At 46.0% G+C, this 25,764-nt stretch overlaps 1 protein-coding gene across 6 annotated transcripts in view; it reads right to left on the bottom strand.

Annotated features, from left to right (window-relative positions):
- The window catches only part of LOC139059100 (homeotic protein ultrabithorax-like), a 488,317-nt gene that overhangs the window by 71,589 nt on the left and 390,964 nt on the right, over positions 1-25,764 (bottom strand). For 4 of the 6 annotated variants that reach the window (XR_011513907.1, XR_011513906.1, XM_070536998.1 and 1 more), the window contains one exon: positions 12,547-12,567. Coding sequence is in view for 3 of the 6 variants with exons in the window: in XM_070536998.1 (XP_070393099.1) it covers positions 12,547-12,567 (21 nt within the window). In the remaining 3 variants the exon portion in view is untranslated. Of the gene's footprint in view, positions 1-3,315; positions 3,427-12,546; positions 12,568-25,764 lie in introns of those variants that run through there. The other 2 variants (XM_070536997.1, XR_011513908.1) reach the window with 2 other exon arrangements.

Genomic DNA, 25,764 nt, shown 5'->3' with positions numbered 1-25,764 from the left:
CAACAAGACATCGCATCTGAGTGATTATTCAGGTAATTGATTAATTGGCCGAATATAACCAGGCCCTCTAAGCATACGGCTGCAGAACACACGGCTTTACTACTGCGGTGCGCTGGTGCTGCAATCGGAGCAAAATGTTATCGCGAAACACCATACACAATAAGAATCATTGGCGCCATCGGGCACATTGAAACTAAAAGGGGACGTGGGAGCGTAGGATCCCTTGTTGGGAGCAGATAAAAAAAAATAAACGCACGACCATCGAATATGTTCGTCAAGTTACCAACGGCACTGCGGCATATCACATTGCGTCAAACGGTGAGTACGCTTCAGTCGAGGCCATTAAGTAACATTGGCGCCGTTGGTTCAATGTATACTTTCTACCACAGGCCGATGCGAATAACTAGGTGCTCGTCATCGGCATACTTTGAAGAGCTCGTAGTAAAGTGACCAAAGCTAAGCGGGTCAAATTCTTGACATGCAGCTAGGTCGAATCATGGCGGTGCTATAGGACAGAGATGCAGCCACTTCTCGGGCGTTTTTATTATAACGGTGAAATCAGCAAAGTTTTCCATCCGTATCATGTCTCAAAGTTGAAATTGCACCATAGTGTCTTCTTCATTTCTCTCTTTTTTTTTAGCACGAGAGGGCGAATTCACGGAGCTTCTTCGTAAGTGCTCTTTGAAATTGCCCGGACGCCCTCATCATTGCAGTTGACAGATTGCTTGGCACCTGCATGCTCTTGCGAACCATTGTAGCGTAACAACATTTATCTGCGTAACAACATTTATCACAACAGCGTAACACATTTATCTTCACGACACGTCGAGAGACCTTTAGGTATAGGAACCCAGCAGCGTTTCATGTCATTATAAGACAATAAAGAGCGTCCACCCGCTTCGCAACCCTTTCTCTATGACGCCAGAAAACTGAGGATATCGGAAAGCCACCAGAGCTGTATCGATCTACACTGTTCAACGGAGCTAGAAAACGTACAGACGGAGCATCTCCTTAGGTTTTAGAGAAACAATTAGTAATAATAAACGCGGAAGCATACAGCTAAAGTTGGGCTAGTTGGTTCTGCGTTGAGCGCATTATAAGAATTTCAAGTGAAAAAAAGCACTCAGGAAGGAAGCAAGTTGACAGAAAGGCGCTGACTATAAACAGAGTTGATAGTCTACCCTTGCTTCCTTCCTTAGCGTTTTTTGTTTTTTGTTCACTGGGAAATGCTCATAATGTACTTAACGCAAGCATGCATATAACAATACCTTTAAAATCGGCATCTCTCTTCGAAAGCGCCTACGCTATGCGCACACATTTTCTTTGATGACTCTGAAAAAGAGTCGCTTTTGGTTTTCGAGTACACTTACGTCAAATTACAAGACGTGCTGAGAACAGTAACGAATGACACCGAACAGGCAGCCTTTTCGCAAGCAGAGGATACAAAGTTTTCCCCTGAAGTGCGGCCTGTGTGGTTACCAGACAATTTGGTTTGGGCTCTGGCTGGTTTTGAGTTGAGCAGCCCTTCTCAATACGGTCTTCATAGATTACAAAAAGAAGTTGCGAAAAGGGTCAGCAGTGACCATTTCATCACCGTTGTGAAGGGAACGATAAGGCATACGTGAACATTATGGGTGGTATAGAGGCTCTGGTAACATTTACAGAGATTCCACAGCTTCCATACTTGTTCAAAATAACAGTTAAAAAGAAACAGCAATTAGGAAAGTTTTCTGGCAAGGAAGCCCAACAACTCCTGTTCTTTACTGCATGATTTGCAGATATTGAAGATGATAAGACTGAAATAAATTAGTTATAAGAATAAGTAAGTTAGCAGATAACCTTGTCCTGCCAAGCAACACTTGAGATGACTTAGAAAAAAGTGATTAAAATCTTGAACCATCAAAATCTAAAGATAGGCTCGAAGAATAACGACTAATAAATTAAACCAACGTTCGAGCGCATGGCAAGGTTAGACGAGGTTGTGGCTCGCATTTAACCTCGTTAAGCTGTGCAGGAAACACGTTTATCTACGCCAGGTGGTCACAGGGGATACAGATTACGACAGCAAAATTCCAGGCGATAAAGGCGAGTTGGGGTGCACATAGCAAATACTCGCGAGTCATGATGAGACGCTTACAGACATTCTCGAAGTCAAAAATTTATGTGTACAATACATAAAGACAACCTAAGCAGAATGCAGCGAACGACGCTGTAGTCATTTTTGCCGATCATGGCGATGATGGTGGTGATGTTTACAAGCCTAAGTGTTCCCTGATTGCGTGATAAAATATTTGTGTAAAAAAAGATCAAAGACAATTCATTTTGCCTGCGCACGGTAGAAAGCTTATTTATGTGTTATTCGGCGACTGTCTCACACTGACGTGATACGTCGTTAATATCATTGCTGAATGTCCCTTTCTACAACTCCCTCGTGCATTTAGAATACCTGCTGTTCGCCTTAAACATACATTAATTACCTAAAAGCCGGACATGTTCTGAAAAACTTACTGTTTTCCGTTGTCGATGGATGCTACAGCAAACCTGCAAATTGTCATTAATTTGCTTCGGGTACTGTCGTGACATTTCCGCATCAAATTGCGTTCAGCTTACGATATGTCAGAAGATAAAAGCGGGCAAGTTTTCAGCGTCGGTTAATTTAGCAAATTGGTCCGGAATGGAAGAAGTAATCAGCTAAACCTCCAGTGGTCTTATGTCCTTGGCTTCATTTGTTGGTTCACTAGGTTCCCCGTGAAAAACGTTTCGATAACATTGACAATGTAGGTAAGGTAGTACATACTCCTCCTCGAATCTGCTCCCTTAGCGATTAGCCGAATCAACTCCATAACGCGAAGTCGTTTCAATATCTCATGGCGAATTTTTTCGCAAGTAACAGGAGTACCATATTTTGTTAGAGGCGAACCTACACGGCAGTAAAGCAGCATCGTGTGTTCGTCAACCAGATGTAAAATACTTCCCATCGAACACGAGATTTTCCTCCCACCATTTTCATTTTGCACCACTCCAAATTTATAAATTGACGTTAAAGGTATTGCTTTGGGTAGCTTCTCTCCTGCATATACAACAACATAGCCTCGCGAACCACTGAAGTATGAGAAAGAGAAAGGAGAGAAGGATGAGATTAGGAGAAAGGTACAGAGGTTAACCAGAAAGTGTTTCGGTTTGCTATCCTTCACGGTAGAAAGCGGAAAAAAAAAAGGATTTTCATACTGTCTTCTTATGTTCAAGTATCAGCAGTCACAGGAATCCGGTAGCTAAGGTATGTCAGTTTTAGCTCTTTCCTCTGATATAGCTTACTCCATTGGGCACAATGCGTTTCAGGAGATACATCAGGGCGTCCAGTATCGAGCAGAGATTGCAGAAAGATTTTCTCGTTTTCTGTGAGCTCGAGAAACGCAACTCCCTCACCTGAAAATATAAATAAACTGAGCTTAAGTTGTTATACACTTCGTATTGCCGATACGCCAGAGATATACGGTTAAATGTGAAGCGTGCTTTACTACACAGCGACACTTCTGGCGCTGTGTGGTCATACAGGCAACGTTGATTTTGACATCCACGTTACCTTTCCTTTTGTGACGTTAAGCTCTCTGATAACTTATAAGCAATTACAAAAACATAAGCGAAAATGCAAGGAACAGAACAGTAATTTAAGAAGAGATTTGCCGGAACTGCGTTGATGAGCACTTTACAGATCACAACCCTGCGAGTCTTTCTCAGGGTTTTGCAGAAGTAAGAAAACATATCCAACGAATATACCCATGAGCTTTTGTCTGGCCGGCTTTTATAGTATAACTCTGCCTTTCGTGAGCTTTGGTCTGAGATTTTTTGCTTCGACTGCTGTGCCAGATTTACAAATATCTGCAGCCAAACATGACGAACAGAGTACACCGCAGTAGAAGTGTGTTCAGATCGATAACTAAAATGTTCTGTGGTGTACTCAGGCGAAATTTGAATACATACCTGGTGATAATAATAACTACGCATGGCTTTGGTGTTTCCCTTCATCACAATCTTCGCAGCCTGCTGAAGTTTGCTAGTTCAGCGCCCGAGTGTAGATGGCATCCGCTTTTATCAACGTTACAGAAGTCACGAACTCTTCGTGATGTAGATGTCGAATAGAGTAATGCAATAATGATGTTTCATTGTTACAATTCTTGTGTTATGCACACTTTGCTGTTTTCTTATATTTGTGTACTTCTGTAACCTGCACTCCTCTCTGTATAGTGATTCGGTCATGAGAATAAATAAACCAACTGAAATGTAATGCTTGCGACCATTCTGGGTAGTATCTCTTCTTTTTGATCTTATTGTCAAGCGTTTCTAGGTATGAGTCCCCATATCAAGATTATGTTAATTAAAGCGGCAAGAGCCGACAAAGCTCTTTTCATTTCTTTTTTCGTTCTCTAATAAAATTCCGTGGCTGAAACAACTTGGTAGGTATCATTATGTAGATTTGCTTCGAAGGAGAGAATTTGGAGCTCACAGTCTTGAGGGACAGTTTACAGCAGATTGACCACGCCACTACTATCTTGGGTGCTACCCGCACATCCGTCTAATTCTCTTTTGCTAGATTGTAGCATATCATATTTCAAGAAATTCAGAAAACGTGCATAAAGATATTGTTTATTGATGGTGTTCCCACGGTCAGCGCTTTCGAAGCCGCAAGAGCCGGCTCCGAGCGCTTATAACGGATAGCTTAATCTCTTCTGATAAAAAGTAACTCATTTGAAACATCCGATTATCGACTGAATCGCGGTTTTCATTGAATCACTCCCCACTCTTTAAAGTATGCCGTTAACACACATCGGCATATATCCCTACGTTACGGTACATTCGTTAATACAAAAAGAAAAAGAGAAAGAAGAAATAACAGAAAAACAAAGCACATTGGTGCAGACGTGTCGGCACATATTTACAAATCCCCAAGGTAGAATTGTGACGCATGATAAAAAAAATAAACAAAGCAGGGTTATGACACCTTGAGGGATCGCAGCTCAGTTTCCAATGAAGTCGTATGTATATCTTTCGAGCACTGTTATTTGCTAATGTCCGTAATTAAACCATACATCTTCAATCTTTGCTAGCATATACGACCAATAATATGAAGCCCATTTATCGCAAATTTACAGTCGGTGTCAAATTTCGCTCACCAAGGATACCGCGAGAAAATGAGTGTATAACGCTTGTATATAACCCTTTTCGAAAGCTGCAACAAGTAACTTACGGCCAAACTTTTAACTATTTTACGTATTTTAAACTCTGCATGCATATCGGTAATAATGTGCTTCTCATGTTCAGCAAATTTCCATCCGGTGCCAAATACATTTTGCTCACGACACTGGGAAAAAAATATTTTACATGCTTCGCATAATTTTAGAATGCTCGAAAGGCAGGCCAGATGGTATGAATTCATCTCATTACTGAGTAAACATAAAGAAGGAAGGAGACGTGTGTTATATGCTTCCTCCACCTGTTCCCGTTTTGCTAATAACATGACTTCATACAGCGCCTGACGTAGGGAGAACACGATTATTAAGCATATATGTGCAAACCCCGCTATTAGCCCGCAATCTTCGAACTTTGGTCCCACATTGCATCCAGCATGTTCAATTCCATCCATATCTGAACACCATGCCGCATTTAGTTCTCCCAAGACACTGCGAAACTTTGCTGACGATGGCTGTATAACGCTCACGAATGCTTGTGACTTTCAGCAAGTACTGCAATTAACGTGCACACTTTAACTTTGATCCTATGTTATCTATAAGATACCCGCATCCATACGGAAATGGAATCTCGGTGCCGCATTCAGTTCTCTCAGAATACCGTACACGCAAAGCACGCGCTTTGTATAACGCCCCTAAAGATGAAGAAAATGAGTATTTAGCGAGTATTTCCAAAGCGGCTCATTGATGTACACAGTTCAAACTTTCAGTGCAAATCACCGGTAACATGGCACCCATTATCTCGAGATATAAAGTCGCTGCCTCGTTTAGTTCTTCTTGTGCAACAGGGAAACTTCGCAAGCGTTTCATATAAAGCATGTGAGCAGACTGCAGGAAAATCAGTGTTACTAATTTTCATTTATCCCTTCACTAACTCACAAAATTCAATCTCTGCCTTCACATCACCCCTAACAGTCTCATCATTCCCTCCAAATCTAAACTAGGTGGGCACATCACTTAGTTCTCATAGCACACCAGGAGAACACATACAACGTTATCGAGCGCTTTTAGTCGCACGAACAGCTTCGCTGAAAAATGCCTACGTAACTGAAGATACCTCAGGAGAAAGTGCACTTCAATTGAAACATAATATCAGTGATAGAGGCGACACAGTTGTAAACTGTGGCCCTGCATTTGTATCCTGTGGCTATGAATGCGTATAAACCGTTCGCGCTTCTATATAGTTTGTCTTCGTGACAAGCTTGTAAAGCATTTGATTCTGGCGGTTGCGTCCGTTATCTGGGTTGGTTGGATGCAAGAACATTCGCGCATTTATATTTAGGTGCACGTTAAATAGCACTGGGTTGTCGAAATTAATCTGTAGCCCCCAACTATATATCTCTGATAGCCCGTGCGTCGGTTTTAGACGTTAAACCTAAAAAGTTAATCGTGATTTACTTTCCGATCCCATGGTCTATATACGACTATGCCATTTTTTTTTTCTACGTTCCAGAAGAAAGACGTTTTGTTTTCGTTAGGTCCATTAAGTATGCCTCGCGAATGTTCCATGAAACTCGGGTCACAGCCAAGTATGCATGCACACACGCTGGATTCACTGCCAGATTCAATAGTGACACTTTAGTTTCGCCTTTCATGACAAACGAGAGCGGTGACATCGGAAATGCGATGCAAAATTGACAATTTGCGTTCTTCGCTTCCATTGTGTAAGGTGCACAATGTGACTGTCCTTGTCAATGAACAAACGATATCCGTGCTTCCTCGCAGATGCTCGAGGCAAGGACAGCAGCCCAGGATCCTGACGTGGATCAACCACTTTTCGAGAAGGCGACGAGGAACCTGCCATCCTTGCCGGGACACGGAACGCATTCGACGGTTGACACGCTGTATATAGGACCGGCAAGGACTTTTGTGAAGTGACTTGTTTCGTGAACAGCGCGACTGCTTTGTGCTACATGTATATAAAGCTGCGCTATAAGAGTGTATTGAAGATAGGCGTAGCATATATAGTGGCACTCACAACGTGGAACACGCTGTACCGTTCAATTTATGCATTGTAGTTCGACATCAACCAATTCTATATTCCTTTGTTATTATACATCCTATACTGAGTTAGTGGTTTCTTCGATAGCGGGGCCGCGGTTTCGTGCGAGCCAGTGGCGAAACCCAAACATAATGTAAAGTAGAAAGTAATTGTTACATAATACGGCCTCAATACCTTTTCTTTCTTTTTTTATCCTGTATCACAATAACTATTAAGAAAGGTTCAGTAGGGTTGGAAAGAAAATTTATAATCTCAAATTATCTAAACTAAAAAAAATAACAAAAGGCTAAGAAAGGCTAACTAACAAAGCCGACATAAACGTTCATTGTACGAGGACGTTAAGTAACGACAACCACGCAACAGGTTGGTGCGGTTTTGAATAAGTATGGTAAAGCGCGCACAGTTATACCGCAGCGTTTGAAGAGCTGTCGTTAGGTTACCAAAGCCAGGATTGTAATACTGTATTGTAGTTGCAGGCTGGTTTAGCCTGACGATAGAGGCGAGCAGTTGATCCGCATGAGCGTCTCTATAGCAGTGCCGTCGGGGTATTTGCCACCTGTCGAACTGGTCAGTGTCTCTTAGAAATGAAAGGAGCAGGCGTGCAGCTTCCTTGCAGACTATAAAGGATCCTTCCGTGTACGCAAAAGGTGTTGCGTACACACACACGGGAAGCCTTTCTTTTGTAAATTTCGAGAATAGCGTGTTACCAAAGCCAGGTTGCGAAAGATGCGTGCTGTAGTGCTATATTTCGTACGCCGGTTAACGGTGATTAAGGTTCTGAGGAAAGTATCGGCGTGCATGAAGCTTACAAGGCGCGCGGCATTCGTCGTTACCTAAGCAAATTTGTTTATTCTTTTGCAGAAAGTACTGCACTACTGGACAAAACATAAAAGCGATATTTAACCGTTCAGTCTTCTTATTCTGATATGCATGTACCGCAGGTACATTGTGCATTACCTTCCACAACAGGCAAACGTGACATATGTTACGCTTGCTTGCCGCTGGAATAACGAATGCTAGGGTTAAAGTTTAGGGATACAGTAGGCAAATAACTGATGCTGCCGTGGCATAGAAGCACAGTGAATGTTAGACATGACTACCTGACTCGGCTTCCCATCTAGTTGCAGAACTAAACACAAGGCAACATCCTTATCACGCCGGACGTCCGAAAATAAGACTATAGGTCACTCATCCAGTGGCGGCATAAACTCAAAGCACGGACGCACATCGGCGATTTGACTCTAAAAAAAAACCAAGCGCTTCCTTTGCCGCCTAATCGCTGCCATCTCCCTGAAAGACACACTCCAGAACAAAGAGCCGCCAATGTGTCTTCGACGCGAGAGCGTACGCGAGGAAGCATGCAAGCGAGTGCATGAGTATCTTCGTCTCTGACCTTCCATTAAGGCCCTATCACGTGCCTGTTTTCCGTACTTTTTTTTTTTTTTCGTTCGCCCTCGCAGGAGCGTGAAGGCAGCAAGCAGGCTTTGTTCCTCGACGTGCTGCCCTTTCCCTTCTTCCCAGCAAAGTTAGAATGCGTGCTGACGAGCGAGAAGCTCTGAGTGAAAGGGAAAGAGAGAAAGAAGGAAACGAAAAGAGAGAGAGAGGAGAGGCGAGAAAGGCATAACATCCAGGCTGGAACGCTGTGTTGACTAGAGAGGAAACACCTCTGGCCCTCGTGATTGGCCATTCGCTCGGAAACGACGTCGTCGACGTCACTGGAGAGATTGCAGATGTAAACAGCGCGCGTACGACACGAACCGGGTAACGCGCACGCCCTCGCACAATTTACGCGTTTATAACCAGCGAGTCCTAGCACAGGGGGGCTTTTTTACAGACGCCTTTCAGCATGGCCTTCCTTCTTCCTTCTGTACTATTTTATTTTTTCTCTCGTCTTTCCTTCTTCCTTCTATTCTTTTTGCTTTCTCCTCTTTCGAGCGGTGAAAGCAGAACGAACGAAGCCCTTCGAATGGAACTTCTTTTTCGAAAAACCTCAGCTTTGAGTGACATTTGGGGTCTATTGGCTGCGTCAAATAAAACTTGGGAGAAACGAGAAAGAAAAAAAAAATAAAGAGAAACCGAACGGAAACGTGTGTCGAGACGCGACTAGCCGACGATGTCGAAGTCAGTCTCCTTGCTCTCGATGCAAAAGTGAAAGCTATGTCCGAAGACGTGCTTGGTTCCTTAGGGATATTTTGGATACGCACATCGCGGTACACGTAAAACGGTAAGAAGAACAACGATTCTTCATTATCGCGGTGTATGTGAATTGCAGAATGTTTCGCTCGTCGTGCAAGGGATGACTTTCGCCCCTATAGCGCAGCATGGTCAGTTTAGAACGTCCTTGAAGTCGAACTGTTTTAGCATCGGTTCATTCGATAAAGCTCAGACTTTCGCTGGCCCTATAGAAGCGTACGTTTTTGTTTTGTTTTTTCTCTGCCACAGACGCAGTACTCGAGCGTGTAAGTATGCTCTACATTCACGGGAGTAACACGCTACTCACTGCATCTTCGTCTTTGTTACAGACGTAACAACACGCAGGCTACATTTAAACATTTATGCTTGGCAGCTTTCAAACGGTGATTATCGATAGGGACGTATCTCGAATTTTCGTAATAATTGCGACGTGAATACGATATGCTCAACTAAGCCGAACCTAAAAGCAAACCTACAAGCACCCATGCACACGCGGCAACAATGTAAGCGCTGTATTTTTTTTTTTCGAAACTGTGCATAAACTGATCATTTAACTTATTGATATTTCATAGTGTGCACTTACAGAGATTACGGGGCCCTGAGTTCCACACTTTAGGGCAGAAATGGCTTGAGAAGCAAAAATTGTGCACTATTTTTCGATAGGAATAGTAAATCTTGCTTTACACATCTTCACCACCAGTCCATAAGAGGCTTTTAAATCTAGTTTGCTGCCATTCGCAGCCTCAGCACAAATTTACAGCAACGTCCTAGAAATTTTCAACAGCGATAATGCGACAAAATATCTATCGCAGCACGGTCAATTTGAGCAAGATTTGTTAACCACATAGGCTTACTTCATGCATACCTTACTATGCGTGCACGTAACGTATGGGGAAGGTCAAACGATAACGCGAGCCTCATCTTATTTTTTTACTTTCTTCTGTGGAGGACGGGTGATGTCGGTGATCAAATACTTCAAAAAGGCCACTCAAACTTCCTTCATCGCATGGAGTCTGCAATTTAATAGAGTGACTGTGGTATATATTTCTCAATACTAAAATGTCTGTCGCAATACGTTTCCAATGTTGTAGTAGCAGTGAAATAATAAAATAAATACGATGCCAGTGCTATAGTACCAATTAAATAATGAAACGATTTTACAATTTCTGTATCGCCCTGTAAAGCATTTTAGCGCGACCTCGTTATTTCGTAAAGTTAGTGCGTTGGTGTAACAGCAAAAACAATGCGAGCACGATAAAAAGAAAAGCTTGATGAATCCGGCTTTTGCGTATATTTACACCTCCTATCCGTTTTGCTGTGCGTATGTTCATATGTTCATCAGCAAAAAGAACAAATGTCGTAATATGACTGTCTTGAAAGTGCTCAAATATTTTGACCTATAAGCTTTCTTTTTCTTTCTTTTTAGAATAAACATGTCATTTATAAGATGGCGAGATTCTGTTCACACGTACTTCGCATAAATACGAGACACCAAACTGTAACGATACTCATTAACTTGTAAATCCGCAAGAAAAAGGAAAACAAAAGAAAGAACGTTAAACAAATGAACAATGCCAGGCCTCTTAGTAATTTGTGGGCTAGGACACCTGGGTCTCTGATTTCAGTGGACATAACAGTGAATATACTGTTCACTTTAAGTGAAGCCATAATTTCTATTCATCACATTATAACATTTCAACACCACGTCCATCGTTCCGAGAGGGTCCATCTAAGCGCAGTAGCTAATTTGGAGCATGTTGAACCGACAGAAACTTACATATGTGAAGAGTCTTACTGAAGTAAATGAGACAGAGTTGACAGTTGTTAAATGGCGGTTAAATACAGTGGCGCTTACTCAAAACACAATTTGAACTCGTTTAAATGTTTTTTTCAACGGCGCCACTTAGATCAACTTTGTTTCAGCGTGCAGTGCTTATTTCAGCAGTGTTTCAATATTAGCGTTTTATACTGTGATTTACGACTTCTTTTGAAGAATATTACCTGTGAAAGAAGAAAGAGCTAGCTACATGCATACAAGAAGAAGCTTGCGCTGCTTGAAACGCTGTCGCGCGAACGGAAGACGATGATGATATTCGAAGTATAGCGCTATGCATTTATTTATTGTAACTCTAACGATAACAAAATGACGCTAATGTCTGCAAAGGGCCTCAGGAGCCAAGTGCGTCTTTCTGAGATACACTTGGAGTTTTCGAGAAACTCAAGGAAACGATAGTTGTTTAATCAATTATGCACTCTCGTGTACTTGTGTGTCTATAACTTTTCAGGAAATCAATGCATAGATTATTTTGTTGTAGCGCAAGCTGAACAAAGACAACAGAAAGGCACATCTGACACACACAGCGCATTTCTGTTGTCCTTGTTCAGCTTGCGCTGCAACAAAATAAGATATGCCGTACCAGCAAACCCCTATAGCTATCCTCGTCGAATTCATATATTTTCTTGGCCCACTTGAACGTAAGACTAGCCCCCCCCCCCCCTTTTTTTTTCTTCAACTTCAGCGGTTTGTCATGCGGCATGAAACGGGTTATGTATCTTATATATTATATATGTACATAGATAATTGTCTTCGATAAAGTTCGTCAGGGATCTATGGCGTGGACCATAAATTCGTAAAAATATGCATAATACTCCTGAAAGAAACAGTTAGCTAAAAAGTACACATTGAGAAAGACAAATCAATACGCAGTTTATTACATGCGACCACGATGCGCTAACTTCCTTATTACTTCACGTAACAGTGATGCTATGTGCAATATTTAAGTTGACGTTGAAACATGCAGACAGTTAATTTCACACGCATCTTGATCAGTAATCACTCTACTCATTGGAACTTGTATCTGTTGATGCTCAGGGGTATGTTTAACTGTTGACTCCTATTTGCGACAATAGAATCCAGGTGAACACTCGGACGACATCCGGTATCCAGAAGCAATATTTGAGGCTGATTCTGCATTACTATTAACTTCAAAATTCGGTGTTTCCGAAGGTCTACTTCGGCGCTCCAAATACAGCAATTATTTTAAGGAACACATTGATAACAAAACCACGGTGATAAGCTTAGGATGCAGTGGACAGTGTACTCACGTGCGATGTAGCTGTTCAGCCCTGAAACGGAAGAAAGAGAAAGTTAGGTCACCATTTCACTATAATCCCATATATACACAATATACATTTAGCAGCACTGATATTCAATTCTTATCACTCCAATTTGGACTTAGACATGCTTCTAAAGCATTTCCGTGCAAGAGTTGCAACAGACGTGTAACCTGCGTTCTAATCTAACGCCGAAAAAGTAAAAGCAACGTAACTGCACAGACAACATGTCTTTTTCCGACTGTAGTAAGAGGGACAAGCCGTACTATTACGACACCGAAAGCACATAGAAAGTCGGGAAAATGATTTTCACAAGATTAACAATATTTTATAAGCATTTTTTACCCTGCAGCCGTCAGTACAAATAATACTTATTGATTTTGGCAATATATTCTTGTGTGCAACCATGAAATCGTGGAATTATTCAGTAAAGCTTCTTAACTTGGCTCGTTCGTGTCCATCTCTTCAAGCAAGAATAGCAGAGCGTTGTTCACAGCCACATAAATCGCACTCCGCATCTCACAACTGTTCATGGTTTTCTTATATTTCTCGAGGAAAACACTGCCGCACATGAGCGCATTATTACTGAACGCAATCATGACGTAATATTATTTGCCGAAATACGATGCATGCTTACAGCTACGTGCATTCACAGCTGTATATGTTGCAAAAGCTGGTTGACAGCAGTGTCTCTTGCATACAGAACTTAGTACGTCAGTGCTTTCAACGCTAAATTGTCCACTTTATCCTCACAAACTGTAGCGATGTCGTTGACCAGCATTTGCGAGTGCAGAACCATCGACATAAGGTATAGAACTATCGCCGACTACCTAAATTGGGAAAATCACATTACGCGCCCAAAGCGCGACAGCCAGTCCTTCACTCTAAATTCATGGTCGTGTTTGTAAAGTGTATACATCATAAAACGTGCAGTCGACCACGGTTTATAAATGTTTCCACCTTCGCTCTCTTTATTTTTTTGTTTATCCTGTTGTGCCTCCATGTGTGCGTGTTTTTTTTTCCTTTTTTTAGCGTTTTCCTCTCTGTCATCTTTCTAACCCCTATCCCCCATCCCCAGTGTAGGGTAGCAAACCGGAGACTCATATCTGGTTAACCTCCCTGCCTTTCCTCTTCATTCTCTCTCTCTCTTGTTTATCCTGTCATGAGAAAATGGTTGGTTCACTCGTACATTAAATACAAAGGCAGTAAACAAATGTTCAGTCTCTTGGTTATTTGTTTGTCGGTCTGTCTACTTTCTTTTTTTTATTTGTTTGCTTGTTGGTTTGAGAAGGGGCAACGCATGACATGCTGTGCCCCTCTTTCCCCCTCCCTCCCAACTAAGAACCCTTCCTAAGCACAGCAACCTCACTGGTGCATACCAAACTTCATAAACACAATTTCTCTGTAGTTAATGGAGATAAAAGCAAAAGACACCGATTACTGCTGTATCAAGAAATAGATTACATTCCGAGACTTTTAAAGCACACAAGCCATTTGACATAATTTACGAAATGAGAGTTTTAGTTGTCTATCACGTGATAACCGCACAGTGACGCCTCCGTGATGCAGTGTCCATAAGCTATGCACTCGCACATCAACCAAGAGAACGACGATGGTAATGTAAAGGGAGATAGGTTAACCACGGCAACTAAGTACAGAGCAAGCGAACAGGTATGAAGCAACCGATGATTCAGCTCGTGTTAATTTAAACAAAACGAAAAAATTCAACTCGAGCTAAGCAACATATTCGTTGCTGGTCGTCCTTCAAAGGACGACAGCAACGATTACGCAAGGTTTTGGCCCATGTGTACGAAGCTGTTCGGACGGTGCAGCAGTTAGCTACCGCGGTGGCTTAGTGGCTATGGCGCTCTGTCGCTGAGGACGCAACATCGCGGGTTCGACTCCAAGCCATGGCGGCTGCATTCTCAAGGGGGCGGTTAATGTTTGTGTACCGTGCCTGTTGTGCACATTAAAAACAAACTTAAGTTGTCGATATTGATCTGGAACCCACTAATACGGCGGCTCTCGCAACTCATTAATTGCTTTAGTTCATTAACCTCATTAGTTAGCTTGGTTGTTATCATTTATTTATTTATTTATTTACTTATTTGTTTGTTCATCAATCAATCAATACATAAGAACGTAAAGGTGACAGCGAACTTATTGTTAGCGAAGGCGGTCTGAAAGCCTCAAAACGGTTGTATATATGATAAAAAAAAAAATATTGCGGATCGAGCTTCTATTGCTCACAAGTTATCCGAGTTCACGTCAGTGTTGTAGCTCGAAGAAACGCATTATAAAATTAGAAATAAAACAAGGAGCGACAGTTTGCCACGAACTTAACTTTACCCAATGACGGCATAAACACTTATATGGGCGCAGAAGCGAGGAATAGGCAAAACAAAGCACGAGGGCGATGCGTGGGGGACGTGGCGCTATATTCAAACAAACTATACGAAGAAGCGACGCCGTGCACGCAAGTGTTTTTTTTTTTCTTTTCCGAGGTGTCCCAGGTCCTCGAACGCCAGCGCTGTACATACGGAAGGCGAGTCGCGCCTCAAGTGCGCCGACTCACCCAGACCGTTGAGCGGACAATAAACACACCACTCCCAGATGCTGCTCGGTAACTTTGAAGTCCGAGCTATCAGCCTCGCCTAAGTAGCCCTCAAAAATAAACCCCTTGCGGAGCGGTGCCGGCGGCAGCGCCACAGCTGCGTCGGATCGCGCGTATCGCGCGATGCTCTGGAAAGCTATAGACGCTGCGGCGCGCTATACTGAGCTCCGAGGAAGGCTAAATAGCCTCTCGCAAACAGCGTTATTTCGATATAGTAGTGATAGGAGCTTGTGCTTGGGATGGAAGGGCGAGGCTGCAGAGGCAAGCGTAAACTACTTTGGATAAATCACGGGAAGGCAATTGACGGGAGCCGAAGGTTCGCCGCGTCTAGCAGTGAAACAATCTCGTAAAGACATCAGTGGAAGCCACGAGAGAGAGAAAAGCAGAAAAACTATTCCGAAAGAAACTGGCAAATGTTGCGTATCGCTTCAGCACATTGTGCACTGAAAGTACACTACACTGAATGCTACGAAACGAGCATATATAGTAGACAACCGGACATGATTATTTCCGTATGGTGGGGTAGATTCACCTATAAAGCGCGTAGTACACGTATGAAGCAATACAGATGAGGTATACGTTTTCGCTTTAAGAAGCAGAGGGATTCTCAAGTTCTGTTTAAAAATTTCGGCACGCCGTATTAAAACGCTAAACCGCAACAACCTCGCACGAAATAATCTTACGCACGAGGCGCGGGCGACTTCGGCGCAGGTAACCGTCTCCACAAGTAAACGCTCAAAAACCGAAGACTCGACAAAGCCGCGTCCCGCGCCGCACGTATGTAGCACTCGGACGACCATTACGGAGCGATATTGGCCATTCGCGGCCAGGACAGCGGAAACGGTCGTAGCCACGTCAGCGTTCCGGACCCGCGAGCCACCCCTTAGAGACCGCAAATAACCGTACCTGCACGCGCGACGAGTTTGAAGAGGCGAGAAAAAAACAACCCATCGAATCCCAATGTTGTAAACTTTATTGCCTCAAGGGCAACGCGGGAGCCAGCAGGCAGCGTTACACAGCGCATGTATAGTGTGTACGAGGGTGAACGCACCTTTCTTGTTGCGATGTTTCTCATTGGGTTTCGTCTGTCCCCGCGCTGAGCCTGTATATACACTTGGGTGGCTTGATAGAGCCGCAACAACCCATAAAACGGCCCTTTATGGCCTCCCGATCCTGCACGTATCTCTCGAGGTTATAAAGCAAAAAAAAAGGAAGAAAGGGAGCGAACACGTGAACTACAGCGTAGAATAAAGGAAGCCGCAGAATCCGAATCGAGTGAAGGCGCGTGCAGATCGCCTAAAACATTTTAATGCCCTTGTATTGGAAAATGGTGACGCATTTAATGGCCATTGAAGCTCTTTGGTGTTTCTCTCTGTCTGTGTGTGTTTGTATGAGTGCCCTATAGAAAGTCCTCGACCCGTTTTGCGTGTGAAATAGCGGCAGGGCTTGGCTGCATTTTATGGCTTCTGCGAGGAAACGTATGCACCTCCGGTTCGTAAACTTCGGGCTGCCAATGAAACGTCTCACTTTATAATGTGCAGTGCGCGATATACGATGACGATATTGAATATTGGAGAATAGAATACTGCTTTCAATTGTGACCAGTCATGTCGGGAAAGTCGTCCTGTACGCTCGCGGCGCTGCTGGCAATACGAATGAAAGATGATTCCGCTGTGTGTGTTGTTTCGAACAGTGACATGCATGTGCAGATACGTGTAAGAACAACAAAGAATGTTGTAACGTACGCTCACCGTAACATGGCTTTCTGCCAAAGATTTCTACGGCAGTATTATCATCAAAAGATTTTACGGAGAGACGTGTGATGTGCGGAACGTGAAGGTATGGTTTAACGCAAAACCTTATGAACAAAATTTCTATATGGCGCTAAAACGATTCGTCCACGGCATGCCGATACCACAATCGCTATACTAGAAATTACATTCGTAGGCCGCGAGGACGTGTTTGGAAGTGAAGCCTTCCACACGCTTAACCTAATAAGCTGTCCTGTTATACAACAGGATAAGTCATTTATACCATACCGAGCTCCTCAAGTAGTGCTTACTCATCAGCTCATTGTCCCGCATGCCTTGTAGAAATCAAAAGCATGGGGAAAGAACTGCAGGCGTCTTTTTTGAGATTACAATCTTTCATCAGTGAAAGAAACGCGCATGTTTCAACTCGTGGTTCGCTCCACAAACGAGACCTAAAGTCCATGTATTTACGGCCGTCCGATATAAAAGTTGCAGTGCGCAAGGTGAAACGTGCTGAACGCTCACCCACAGTAATTTCACGGTCGGTATTAATGAAACGAACAAGCGAATTGAAACACACCCAAAACCGCAAACACATCCAAACAATAAGGCCCCGCATGACCATATATACGGTGACCCAGCTGTTTTAACCAGCTTTTTAAAACAAACTCCGGCGTATACTTACATGCTATGCGGACGCGCTCACACATGGCGTGAGACCGTGCGACCAACTTTACCGCATTCGGGAAGAAATCGTACTCAAGAAGAGCTCACGAGTTGAGTGCGCAACTCTCCAGCAATCGCTTCGCAGTCCACACGGAGCGCGTATCGAAATGAATACGATGGTAAATCAATCATCCGCTATCGCAGATATGACGGCCAGGCCAGGCTATATACGCACGCTGTCCGACGCGAGGCATCCTGATGGATGTGCAGCAAATCTCCACAATGCGCAGATGGGACGGAAAAATGCATTCACTTACCGCGGAAACAACGAGACTTTCCGGCGCTGAGCTATTGCTTCCTTTCGCGTTGCCCAAAAGGCCCATCGGTAAACGTGCAAGGCCGCAGTCCGGGCTCGGTAAAATACGCGATCGCGTATGTACAATGACGCCGCGCAGGTGCACATACGATAGGCGTTGCTCATATTTATGGCATATAGAAATGCACGGGTCGAACGCTGTCCGCCTAGCGAGGGTATCTGTAACTTGATCGCGTCAGGAAAGAAGCTAGCAGGTTCGTACGTAGCCACGACCAAACCTTATAAATAATACAGCATCGAAATTAACTATTTGTGAGTCTATGTAGTTGATTCACGCGTACAGTAGAAATAACAACACTCTTATAGGCACCACGTAGGCGGGACATCGTCTCTCCTTATACAGGTGAACCAAGTGGCCGATCAAATATTTCTTTTAAACCATATTTGTAGTTTGCACTCTAAAATAATTTACACCCTTAAAAGTGAAACAGGGTGCAAATGTGTCTATAACTCACACCCTTAGGGTGTGATTTATATAACTGACACCCTAAGGTTGTGAGTTATTTACAGTGTGGATGACAGCGCTCGCACTTGTGTGTTTTCTTATATGTGAATGTTCGCGCTATTACGTTTCCTCCTCATATTGACGTTTGGCGACTGGTTTTTAGCGCATACACGAATGATGTTCTTGCACGTGCACGTGCACCCTATATTTATGCGGTATACTATAAGCAATCATGCAGACACTAAATTGGTGTAACGGAAGGGCGTAAACGCTAAACATCCATTACACAATTTTCTTTAGATTCCACGAAAGCGCTTTCATAGCTGGTTTTTCTCATGTCTATTCTGCTACGCACGCATTACGTTTTCAGCGATGTATAGGAAGCGACACCAGCTGATATACTAGGAAGTTTGTAGCACACGCTTAGGTTCACATGATTGTTTTACTGACTTGGGAAGCAGACGATACAACGTTGACCGAAGCTACAGGCATGGCTACGCACAATGACAACCAACGCACAAGATTATCGCTACTTTGATCACATTGCTGAGGCTTGTATGTGTATTGGATCAGGTCGCTCATAGCTAATTCGTTCTGGAGTTGGCGTATAGCATTACTGGCAGACACATTCAACAAAACCGCATTTCTTGCCCCTTGCGGGAAGAAAGCGTGCGAAGTACACATTTTGCGTTCTGTTTACACGAGTATGGGTTATGTTTAGATCACCGTTTCAAAAGAAGCGCGCGACTGCGTAACGAGAAAGGTGGTTTAAGCGTGCCCGCAATATCCCAATATCGCGGCTTGCCTTGAATGGTTCGGTACACATTCAAAAATGAGCAGAACCCTACGGCAACGATCTTGCCGGCGCGCGGCGTTGGCGGTATATACACTATATAAAGAGAGTCGCACGTTTAAGCTCCAGGAAAGTTTGCTGGTTTCACCACACCGTGAGAACGAAAGCGAACAAAAAACTTCTCGTTGCCATTGCGCCCCGCGACGTACGCGTAAGCCCAGCGGGCAGGCCCCGGGAGCAATGCAGCCACAGGGCGCTATGTGTCTACGTCTCGCCAGCCGCTCAGAGCCATAGAACCAGGGCAGAGTTTCTTTGTTGTGCCGAACGTCGCCGACTGAAGCCTCCGGCCTCCTCGTTTTTCTTTCTTTTTTCTTTTTTTTACACTCTCGCGATTTCGCCATCGCCATCTTAACGTCGCCCATAGTCTGGAAACATTTCGCCGAACGACGTTACCCCATTGGCCGCTTGTTTCGAGCCTGAAAATGGTTGGCGTTCCGACCCCCCTCTTTCCTCCCACTCTGTAAGGGCGGGCGGGCGGGCAGGAAGGCGACGGCTTGCGTCTTTCTCCCCCGGGCGTCCGCCATTCAGAAGGGCCGGGCCCTGGGTTCTCCCGTCTGCGAGCGCCCTCCCCTCTCCGCCATCCAACACACTCTTCCACTTCCTCTCTCTGCAAGCTTCCCAGCGGCACCCATCGAGCCCGAGCAAAGTCCCTTAAAGCACGTACGTGCCGCTATTGTTCGTGGGCGTTATCGATTTTGCTGTTCCTTCCTCTTCTTCGTCGTCGTCGTCTCCGTACTCGCCTGCCTGCATCGTAGTTCCCCATTTTCTCCCTGTTTCTTACCAAGCCCCGGAGCGCAACACCGACCCAAGAAGAAAGAAGCGCGAGCGAGCGCGAAAGAAGGTTGGGTGGGAAGGGGACGCCAACGCTCGTTGCACACGGCACGGAGGGAGGAGGGTGAGTCTCGAGGGAAGCGGAACAGAAACTGGAGAGATGCCCGAGGAAAAATCCAAAAACAACTTGTAAAGAAGGGAGCTTGGAAAGGCAGGCGGGAGGAAATAAAAAGGAGAAGGCGCACACGCTAATCTAAGGCTGGGAAAACAGAGCTCGAGGAGGAGATGGAAACGCGGCACCGGGAGCACGAGGGAGAGGCCGCTTCAGGGAATGAGGGAAGCACGGATCGCTACGCCCTGCTTCTGTGCCGTAGGGGCGGTCGGCGCAAGTCAGTGACAGCTGTGACCAACAATGACGAACGGCCGCCGCTATAGCCGAGGGAAACTGTAGATCTCCCTTCTACAGCCCTCCTTCCCAGGCTCCGGCCGAGTATTAAGAGAGCGAAGCCACATTCTCCGTGTGCGGGCTTCCAAGTGGAAGGAAATTAAGGAGCGAAAAGGGAGCGAGGGACGGGCAAAAATAAAAAAAAATGAGAGAGCTGGTCGAAAAGCGCGAGGCCCGATTCGAGAGTGTCGCTTCGCCCGAGCTATTCTATATAGCTTCGCCCTGTCTCTCTCTCTCGTTCTAAATCTATTCTCCTCCTCCGCCTTATGGCCATCCATGGCCGCTTGGACGTGCGGTCGGAAAAAAACCTTTATGTATCTATAGGGGCGCGCAACTTCGATCGGCGGCGTGCATTCGAACCAGGAGCCCGTTTTCTTCTGGAATGATGAGTGGCCTAGCTCACTGCCGATCCGGACCGTTTTGGCCCGCCGGGATGACCATTGTGGAGAGGAAAAAAAATCTATTTAGGCTTGCCGAAATGACTCCTACGGGAGACTCGCCGGAATGGGCCGCAGTTTTGAGCCCTGCGTCTTATTCGCTTTCCCTTCTCCTGTCACCCACATCGCACTCGGTGCGGCTGCTATATACTGGCGATACGCTTCGCTTTGCCCCATTACCGCACTGTACCCTCCTCCTTTCCCTCCTCGTCCTCACGCGGGCTCCCTGCGAAGTCACTTTCTTGCTTGCTTATTTTGGCGCGCTCACCAATCGGGCGGTTTGGCTCGACTGCACCGTTTCTCTGCGTTAATTCCGCACGAACACGTCGAGAAGTTGCCGATTCAGCGCGCCGCGCCCGAGCTCCAATCGGAGAAATAAACCGCTCCGACGTGATGCCTGGTCAGCAGAGAAGCCGAGGCGCTTTCTTCTACGCGTTTCTTTTTCCTCTCGCTTCGTCACGTTCTTCAATGTGGGCGATTCAAACGTGATCGAGCTGGAGCTCTTTTCCCTTCCTACAATGCCCATGCAGTACTGCGTCCAGAAGATAGAGTCCGCAGAGAGAATTCCGTAGTAGCAACGTTACTCCTCATGTGCAGTTTCGTGCCGTTTCACGAGAGCTTTGCGCAAGGCACGTAAACCTCACAACATAAGCTGTAACAAAGAAGTCGCAGGCAATCGAAGCAACAATATGGCATCGACAAAGTATTGCGGCGGCTAGTAATGAAGCCGACTTTCCTTTGAAGCAATTTAACGACCGTCTCTCGGAACATGGTTCCGAAAATGAGTCTCGCAAGCGCAGTGCGTTCATCCTTTTCGTGTACCTTTTATCCGCGCGTCAGCCACATCCCTTCCCAATTTTCTGCGATTTTCCCAATTCACCGTGCTACTTAGTAATCACCCCCCGCCCTGTCCCGGCGATATTTTCCGCAACTGTTAACACCCACGATTACAAATGCGCCCAGATACTGTGAAACACGCATTCGAAGGAGCAGCAACATTTTAACTCACTTCACCCTCGAGCCTTTACGAAAGTCTCCATTCGCCCTCGAGTCTCCAGAACAAGTTCCGCTATCTTTCATCTGACCAAACCTCACGCCGCACAACGCGAAACGGAACAGAACGGAAAGCCTTAAGCCGATCGGAAACGGCCCCTGCGAGCAGCGGTTGCGTCCGGTTTCCGACGGCGCGTACAAAAGCGCGGTGGTGCGCGAGGAAAAGAAAGCAAACAAGATTTGTTAAGGAAAAAACAAAAGAAGAAGAAAAAAATAAAGATCGTCGATTCCGTATCGGAGTCGCCGAGAGGCCGTATAACGAGGTGTCGCAACACGAGCACGCCGCCGTTGAGATGCTTATCGCTCGCCGTAACGACCTGCCTCGCGCGTCCCAACGACCCCGTGTGCGTCCAGGCTTTCCTCTCCCGTGGACTGTCTGGTAAAACGTCCCGGCTTCCACTCGGCCCCTTCACCAGGCCAGCAGCGCGGACAGCGAGGCGAGCGAGCGAGCGAGCGAGCCAGAGAAAGGAGAATACGCCGCCACGCCGATTCACAGAAGCGCTTATCAAGGAGTGCGGGGCGCACCACCGAGCTGCCAGCACAGTCACACACGCATAAAGCATACAGAGTTTGGGGCTGAAACGCAAAGAACGAAATGGCAACGCTGGAGGTCCAAGTCGTCTATGCGTGACTGTATGCATAGGCGGCCGTCCACGCGGTAAACGCATTATGCGCGTACTCGTTCCTTACTATCACTACGCAGTGCCGGCTGCACCCGTTCCAGCAAGCTGGGGAGAGACGGCGTTTAATAACGTGAACATGCGCAGACAAAAAGAAAAGGAACCCTCATCTGCGCGTTCACTCCAATACATGGGAAATGGAGAGAGGGTCAGAATAATGGACACAAACAGAGAGGGAGAGGGACCAAAAAAAAAAAAAAAAACTCCAAGGGACGGCTCGCGCAAGGGGTTGTCATCGCAGCGTGAAGAATGTCTGAGAGCTCGGAGGCGGCCGTTCCAGCGCATAGGAGAAACACGGCGGAAAGAACGGGGGGGAAAATGCGTCGAGAAAGGCCGTACCCGTACGCAAGCCCTCCAGGATGACAGGAACCAACGAGCTTCGGCGATTTACGCGCGTTTTTTAATACATTGTTCGCCCCGGGTCCCTCGTGATTCGCGCCGCGCAGAGAAAGAGAGTGAGCGATAGCATCGCTGCTCGCCTGCCTCGGTTCGCCCCAACGTAAGAGGGCCCCCCTCACCCTACCACCCACCGCCGGCCCATTCTCGAAGCGCGCATCTAATGCGAAGGCAGGGAGGACGCACGGCCATCCGTCACTGGCTTCGTTCTTATCCGCGCCGCTTTACCAATTAGGCGAAGAATGCAGTCGGAGCGGACCCCCCTGCGCTGGGGACGGGACGGGGGCAAACGAAAATAAGCGAGAGGAAGAGAGAGAGAGAGAGAGAGAGAGACGACCAGTGAGCGCGCGCGAAACAGCTTGTCTGTACGCGCGATAGAAGACGGAGCGTGGAAGAGACGGGTTGCAATGATGTCGAGTGAGCTGACGCCGCCTCTCGACGAGGAGGTGCAAGAGCGGGGGAAGGGGGGGAGCATTTACGAAGAACGAGGAGAGATTGATCATAGGACCCCGACCTCGCGGGGAGAAAGGCGCACCGACTTTCGCCGGCTCTTCGACAATGATGTAAGAAAAGCATCTAACATATACAAGAGCTGATGTACACTGCAGCCTGCAGTGTGAAGAGCCAATCCTAAAGTTGGAGTTGGTAGGGAATCTCCGATCAACTTACCCATATGATCAGCCTTCTAAACACGCAAAGCGACTGCCAAAAAAAGACAACCAGGGGTACCTACCGCAAAGACGAATGCTTTTATGAATAGGGCTCGTGTGATTCTCGAATGCGTCTCACGATGGTGCCGTCATCAGGGGACTTAATCTGGGACGATCACTTTCGGCGGTACTATCGCCTCGGCCATCAGACGCGCGCTGATTGGCTGGTTGAGCACTATGTCACGCGAAGACGATAATATCGTCGAGAGTGATCGTCCGAGAATACGTCGCTATAGTTTGAGGAAGAGAGAGAAAAGTGTAAAAGAAAGGCAAGGAGGTTAACCGGGACTGAGCCCGGTTGGCTACACTGCGTTGTGGGAAGGGGAAAGGAGAGGATAAGTTAATAGAGGAGAAAGTCAAGAGCCGATGTGCACTGGAGTCATGAGTATTCTTCCAATCACTAAGAATAGCGATGATTGTCTATGTGACGCACTTGGTATCTCGCAGTGTTCCGAATAATGTAGGTCAAATGAGGTAGATATATATACGAGAGAAATGGGAAAGACACGGAGGTTAACGAGTACAGAAAGTCCGGTTTGCTACCCTATATTATCAGGTGGGGGAAGTAAAGATTTTCCAATGTGAATACAACGCGCACACACATTCCCGTCGTATATATAACAAATGCAGCAAGAATGCGTATTTACGAAGGACGGTGCAGTGCGTTTGTAAACGGGACACGAAAGTGAGAAAGGCGATGTTCAAGACGTACAGCGAGAGAGAGAGAGAGAGAGAGAGAGAGAGAGAGAGAGACGCATATTCTTTTCGCATCAATCATAGCCGTCGCTCTTATCGCACGAAAAGGAGTCGCGCAGACCTTTGCGACCACGCGCGTCCCGTACTTTCAGTTTCTCTTGTACCTTCGAAATATATAAACAGCCCAAACCGACAATATAACAGCACGTGCTTGCGCTTAGTGTTCGTCAACCTTTGTATGCGTGCTGCCTACGCACTGTTTTGCCCTATTGCCTTTACCAACTCCCTCTCGAAAGTGGGCATTATGCGCTGCGAATATGGGGAAACCATTGGATTGCAAGAGAGAAATAGAAGAGAGGAACGGCGACACACACACACATTATATATATGTATATATATATATATATGACCTCGAGAAAAGCTCCGTCACGAAGGCGGAATGTGCTAAAAACGCTTTTACTGCGTCCCAGTGCATGGTCCTTGCTACGGGCACCGCTCGTGTTATATGCCCTGCCGAAAATGGCGCCATTTTCGTGGTCGAAACAGCGCAACGGATGCGCTGTCGAGGAGATAACCCAAATGGGGGGGGAGGGGGGGGGGGGGGCGGCCGTTTAAACACAGGCGCGCGCGGCCGTTGCAGCTCCGCGAAAAGGGAGAACGAGCCCGGGGGTGAGCTCCCCCCCCCACAGGCGGCGGGAAGTGCGTTACGGCGACACAGCGGCTGCGGCACCCAGTAGGCTGTTTACGGGTCCACCCTCCCCTCCCCCCCCCCCCCCTTTACACGAGTGGGCGCGTTTGCCGGATAAGCACACTGTGACGAGAGAGGCATCGGTCAAAAGTTGCATCCTACCTCCCCCCTCCCCCCATTTTAAGTGCAGCTCGAGGCTTTATGAGCCTGCCGCGTATCCACGGAGCAGCTTTGTTTATAGCTGTTATTATTTTGGCATAATTGCCATACGGGAAGCGATAACGCATCGTGACGCTCGCAAAGGCCTTTCGAGAAGGAAAACGAGAGAGAGAGAAAAAAAGAAGACTGTGTAATGTGGCACGTGGAGACACTCGTGGTGTGTAGCGCAACTCCGCGTGCAGTAAAAACGATTTACGTCTTCAGCGCAGTTTCCAGGCGATGGAGATGTGCGCGGATGTTGCATCGTGACATATACTACGACTCCGTCGAGCACTTTGCACAGTGCATGCGCAATAACCCGTGAGGGCAGGTCAGCGCAGCTGAGCGATTGTTGTGGAGAGGTCAAAAGTTATTCTTTCGAACTCTCACTCGCAGCAAATTTGCGCGTTCACCGGTTCAAGCTACTTAC

The sequence above is a fragment of the Dermacentor albipictus genome, chromosome 4 (assembly GCF_038994185.2).
Source record: "Dermacentor albipictus isolate Rhodes 1998 colony chromosome 4, USDA_Dalb.pri_finalv2, whole genome shotgun sequence".
Lineage (NCBI taxonomy): Eukaryota > Metazoa > Arthropoda > Arachnida > Ixodida > Ixodidae > Dermacentor > Dermacentor albipictus.
Note: the sequence above shows the minus strand (reverse complement) of the source record. Positions and strands in the feature narration are given on the sequence as shown.